Source organism: Polyodon spathula, unplaced genomic scaffold (assembly GCF_017654505.1).
Source record: "Polyodon spathula isolate WHYD16114869_AA unplaced genomic scaffold, ASM1765450v1 scaffolds_2210, whole genome shotgun sequence".
NCBI classification, from domain to species: domain Eukaryota; kingdom Metazoa; phylum Chordata; class Actinopteri; order Acipenseriformes; family Polyodontidae; genus Polyodon; species Polyodon spathula.
The window spans coordinates 1-6011 of record NW_024473684.1 but is presented as its reverse complement, the minus strand read 5'-3'; the positions used below and the strand labels follow the sequence as shown (position 1 = coordinate 6011).

Below are 6011 nucleotides of genomic sequence, written 5' to 3'. Positions count from 1 at the left end.
TGTCCCACAATGATTAGTTAGAGAATTAAGATGACATCTTATAACAATGAGACTCCCTACTCACGACATATTAAGATAAACAAAGTCTCTTCCAACAGTGGTAAGGGTAACACATTTAAGATTAAAGGAATACAAGCCATTCGCTAACTTTGACCACTTTACATACCCTCTCATTGATCTAGCTAGCCTTTATGAGTCATACTAGATTCTGACAGCCAGGTTTCTTAATATTTTGAGTGTGTTTTGTTACCAGGTATTGGAAAAAGTGGGGCGAGATGCAGTGAGGTCTCAGGTTGAGGTCGGAGGAAATTCTCCTCAAGGAAGTACAATTGTCCCTGGAGATCCTGGAACTGGAATTGCAACAGAAGACTTTACCAAGTCCAAACACACCCCCTTACCCTAATAAACCCCCTTACCTCAACCAAAACAAAGACAACCGCCAACTCCTCTTCCAGAACCTCCTCTGCACCCAAACAATTGATTTTGTATTTGTATGAATCCTCTCTTTAACTTATGGCTATAACACAAATGATTTGCTCCTAGTGGCTTAATTTCCTAAACTATTCTGCAGCAGTTGATAGCTACATATTTTTAAATCGCTAGAGTTCCTGTCACATTATATTATTCTTAACTTTTTAGCATGAAGGCATGTGAGGGAAGTCTGTGAAAAAGTCAAGTATGATTAACACCTGTTTCATTTGCTGGGATTTTCCTTCTCTTGGATATCTCTGCCCTGGCTACATTTGGTCAGATGTCAGTTTTAAGTATAGAATACATTGAAAATGATCACATTTCACAGCCCCTGCAACCCGTTGCACAAATTAACAGGTTTCATGATGTTTCAATAAAGAACATGAGTCGACACAAAACGAAATAAAATAAATTAATATATTACTCAAAATAGTGAGTGATTTATTATTGTATTTTGTTAGCCCCTGAAAAATAAATGTTGAAAAGGTACAAGCCTATTCATAAGTACTAAACAAGCAGCATAAAATGGAATTCAGACAGATTTGTACATAATAAAATATGATTTTTTAATCAGTTTTATACAAGTGTACATGGAGTATTGTGTTTAATTTCATTTTGTGTTTATTTACTAGATTAACTATAGTATTCCATGAGCATTTCTCATATGAATTACAAGGGAATCTAGACACACACACATGCTAACTTTTACAATTATTCAATACCATCAAGACTTTTTTGTGTAAACAAAAAAAAAATCCCTGTCTTTATAGACAGAAAATAAAGTAAGAATGTAAATGAGACCCCCAGTCAGAGAGAACAGGTCTGTGAGATGTTCATTAGTGAAGCTATTTTTCCTCTCATAATGAACAGCAAGTTCCTTTCCTCAGCCCTGGCTTTGTAAATGGTGAGTAGGCCCCAAACATCCTGATGAAGTAGTTGGTCTTATCAGGCAGGAAACACTGCACTCTGGGCACATCCTCTACAAGAAACACGACTCAACTATTTCCCAAAAATGCAGGAAAACCAACCAGACACCAGGATTTGTCAGAGCACCAGAATTTCTTTTATATTTTGTATAACCAGATTTTGATATTTGCTTTGAACAACAATTATATATAGATTATATATAGATATATATATATATATATATATATATATGTGTGTGTGTGTGTGTGTGCGTGTAAACCAGTCAACATACAGGATTTCTCATATTACACAAGGCTGTAGTAGCTTGATTGGCATAATGGTTTTGATTTGCTAAAACAAACAAAGAAAAAACAGGTTGAACCCGAGTGTTGGGCTGTATTACAATGTGACTCAGAGTCTTGGGCTGTATTACAATGCGACCCGAGTGTTGGGCTGTATTACAATGTGACTCAGAGTGTTGGACTGCATTACAATGTGACTCAAGAGTCTTGGGCTGTATTACAATGTGACTCAGAGTCTTGGGCTGTATTACAATGTGACTCTGAGTGTTGGGCTGTATTACAATTTTGTAGGATCTGAGGTTATCCACATGGAGAGAGTTAATAAAATCGACCCGAAAATAACTGGGGCCAAATCAGTGTTTCTAATTCAGGTGCAAGACAATATGACTATGAGCTTTGAAATCCTCGGTTTGAATGCCAGCTCAGCCATTAACTCACTGTGAGCTGGTGGACACCTAAAACCTCTTTGTAATTCCTTTCAGCTATATTGTGTTGGTAGCAACAGGAACCATTAGGAATAAAAAAAGAGTTGTTGCCTTTTGTTTGGGCTATACTGCTAGGTAAATGATTGGTATACATAATTCATGGGATTGTGAAAAAAGCCTTTGTCTTGATACACATGCATAGTTTATTTATTTAATTGCATGTATTTATTAAACTATGAAGGCATTGCAGTTGCAAAATACTGGGCTGATGTTAGCCTCAGATATTAATATTCCTTTAAATCTGTGTGTGTCAGAGGGCAACATTTATAGCTTGTTATTCGACTTGTCTGTTTTTCAGCCCTTCAAATACCTACAGCTATGGCCAGAAGTTTTGCATCTCCCTATAGAATTAACAAATTTTGCTTCATAAAGTCAAATGAAACCTGCTGAATAATGTTATGTTAACATACTGAATTATATACCGCTTTGTAGTTTTTCCATTTACTTAACAAAAAACTGACAACATTTTTTATCGAACATGAAATCCTGGGTTTGAAATTTGGGTTTGTAAATAAGCTTTAAAAAAATGAAAAATGACAGTTGGGTGTGAATAAAAGTTTATATTTTATTTAAAGGTAATCAATTTCTCAAGCCTAAATTAACAACCTTTTTTTTTTTTTTTAACGAGTAAATATTTAGAAGCCCAGTAACAACAGGCTATCAGAACGACAGTAAGTGTTTTCTTCATATTACACCAAAATGAATGCAGCATGGACATATTCTTACATGTAGTAGGAAGATTTACATAAGACATGTCATTCAAAAAAAAAGAGAGGAAGTCAGTTACGTAATACAGACATAAGCCCAAACTCCAAGGAAAGCAACAACAGCAATAGCAAAAAAAGTAAATTCAAGACAACCAAAATGCAATTGTTATGTAAACACATTAAATAGGGTTAACAGCATCTATACAGGAAACAATGACAGTCAACACCAGCCAGTTCCATAAACTTGTTTAGTACAGTGGAGAGTTTATCAACAACATGAATATAAAATAAATTATACATTTTATTGTTTTTTGTCCGTGCAACCCTGAGATGTCAATTCACTACTGTAGGTCTCTCATAGCTCTCATTCTCTGCCTGTGGTAGAAATACTGAACCGTTCAGATGGATCAAAATGTTTATGTCTTAGTAGTCCTTTTATGGTTTAGGAAATGCCGTAGTTGTTGTAGTAAGCTGCTGTAGCATCAGCCAGCACGGAGATGAGACTGGTTTCTGAAGAACTGTTGGTACAAGCTGCTGGAGTGACCTGGATGTGCCCAGTGATGGTCACCCCATTGTGATCTGGGTGGCCTGTGGAGTTTAAATACTGGTCAAACTCATTCCTGTCCATCTCTCCTAAGAGTTCTGCTTGGCTGATCTGATTTAAGGTCTCCAGATTTTGTTGCTCTGGAGGTGGGGACAGTTGACCCCGGTGGGTTAGGATGTGGTGCTGCATGGAGTTATAAGGTGGGGTGTAGTAAAAGAGCGGGGGTGGGCAGCTGGAAGCAGAGACAATCATAGTAGACCCTGCTTGAGACATGGGCATTTGACCCAGGTGGCCATCACACTGGTTGTTGCTTTGGGTGTATTCGGGATGGTAGGTATGTCTGTTCCCATGGGGACGAGCTTCTTCAGGGCAGGAAGAGGAGTAGAAGGACAGATCATGGTCTATATGGTCCAACGGTGACATCTCAGGTGGGGTGGGCAGCCCATACGGGTAAGTACCAGAGCTGGCATTAGAGCTTGGAGGCTCCCTAAAACTTCTGATGATGGGGAGACCTGGACTGGAGGAGTAGCCACTTTCCTCCTTCTTGTCCAGGCCTGGTCTACGGTTGTCCGGGATGGAGTTCTGATCCGGAGAAAGGTTGTTAAGTAGGAAACTGGGATCGGCTCGCTTGCAGATACCCTTAAGCTGCTTCTTCCTCCGTGGCCTGTACTTGTAGTTGGGGTAGTCCTGCATGTGCTGCACCCTCAGCCTTTCAGCTTCCTCCACATATGGTCTCTTTTGGGAAGGGTTCAGGGCTTTCCAAGACTTGCCTAAAACAAAACAAAAGATGATCAGCAATGTCAATCTCTGGCAGTAAATAAAAATTAAAGTCTCTTTCACCGATCTGATTTACCCTTATACAAAATTTTAAAAGAATATTGTTTAGGTGTTATTTATGTTTGTTAAGCACTTAAGTTTAAATGTTCCTCCCAAAAATGTAAATATATATATTAAGAAATAAATTAACCTTTTTTTTTTGCATACAAATGTATACACATAAAACCAGATCAGGCAGGCATGGCTTCAGATAAGATACTTGCATTTGATTACAAGTTTGACAAAATATGTAAGCTAACTAGTCTTGTAAATATGCTTGGATCAGCAAAAAACAAATTAAGAATAGACACAACTGTTCAATAAGCTACACAATTCTTCACCACCTGAATTTACTGTAACAGGTGGACTAGTGACAATTAAAAGTTAAAACTAAACTGTTAATCTTACATTCTTTGCATTAACTTTTTACATTGGGAAAAAAACATGCGCAGTAAAGACCCATTCAAATTGTGCAAGGTCAGCATAATTGTGTTGTGTAGCTCACATACAGTTTCTCAAGGTTTGTGTGTCTTTGCCAACACATTGGTTATCACATAATAACTGGTGTTTTCAGATGTGTGTTTAAATAAAATGTAATTACATTCAACTTCATTGCATTGTAGACAATCAGTTATTGTAGAAGGGGAGTGCACTGCTGAATTAAAAACAAAAGGGGCTACTCAAACCGCCATTTGTATTGAGGGCAGTTGGCAGGATAATGCTGATTTAGTTTCAATTAGCCCTTAAATGGTACAAGCTGTCTGCCTGCTGGATCACGATTAACAGGGCCGACTGGCAAAACTCCCAATTACAACTGAAAGTATTAGCTCCTTAAAAACCACCTGCCATTCATGTACTGTAAGTATCAATTTCCTTTTGTCAATGAATAAGCCCAGCCTTATTACCTAACAAAACTCCTACAACAGAAAGAAGCTTCCCTTAGCAACAACAGCTGATGGAATGTCCCCATGCTCAGGGCCTGTGTAGTTTAACACGACCATCACAGATGTAATAGACTTGTTGGGAGATCAAATAGTGAACATTAAGATTACTTTATTATTATTTATTATTAATATTATTATTATTATTATTATTATTTTATTATTATTATTATTATTATTTTGAATTATCTGTCTACAAACATGTCAAGTATTTAATAAACAGTTCTTATTTTTATACATTTTAAAATGTATAAAAAAACAGCTCTACAAGTGTAGGGGAGACCGGGGATAGTTGTAACAGGAGAGGGTTGTAACACCTTGAATTTCTCCAATCAGAAGCAAGCTAGAGTGCCATCACTCACTTGGCACATGCTCAGTTCAAGTCTCTGTCTGCCTGTGGAAGAGGAGCTGTCTGTGCCAAAGCCCTGAGATTTTATCTACAAAAATCGATGTTTGACCTAGTAGAGTACATTGTTCCCCCAATGTTCTTTTTTGATATAAACCTGTTTTATCCATTTTATGGATCCAGGCTTTTAGCATCTTATAATTGACACAATTGATTGCTCTTAGTTTTGTTGTTTCTTACTGGAACATAAAGTTTAGTAATGGCTCCCTGGGTTGGTGCCAATTGTAACACGTGTTACAACTGACCCCATACAGCATTAATTGAACTACATTTGGGCACATTAATCTTGTACTGAAGGAAACTAAATGTGCATATATCACAATTGTTACTCAGAATGACATATTCTTGGTTGATAAGGCCTATAATTTTAGGGATGGTAAAACGTTTTAAAAGTAGGGCAACAAAAAAAAAAATGGCCTTATGTGAACATTTT

General features: G+C 37.2%; 1 protein-coding gene across 1 annotated transcript; it reads right to left on the bottom strand.

Moving 5' to 3' along the window:
- Positions 1–2709: 2709 nt before the first annotated feature.
- Positions 2710–4261, bottom strand: LOC121310454 (transcription factor Sox-7-like; the record flags this gene model as incomplete). Its single annotated transcript, XM_041243632.1, has 1 exon — positions 2710–4261. A coding segment is annotated over one exon (948 nt), but the record flags the coding sequence as incomplete, so codon positions are not given.
- Positions 4262–6011: the final 1750 nt, after the last annotated feature.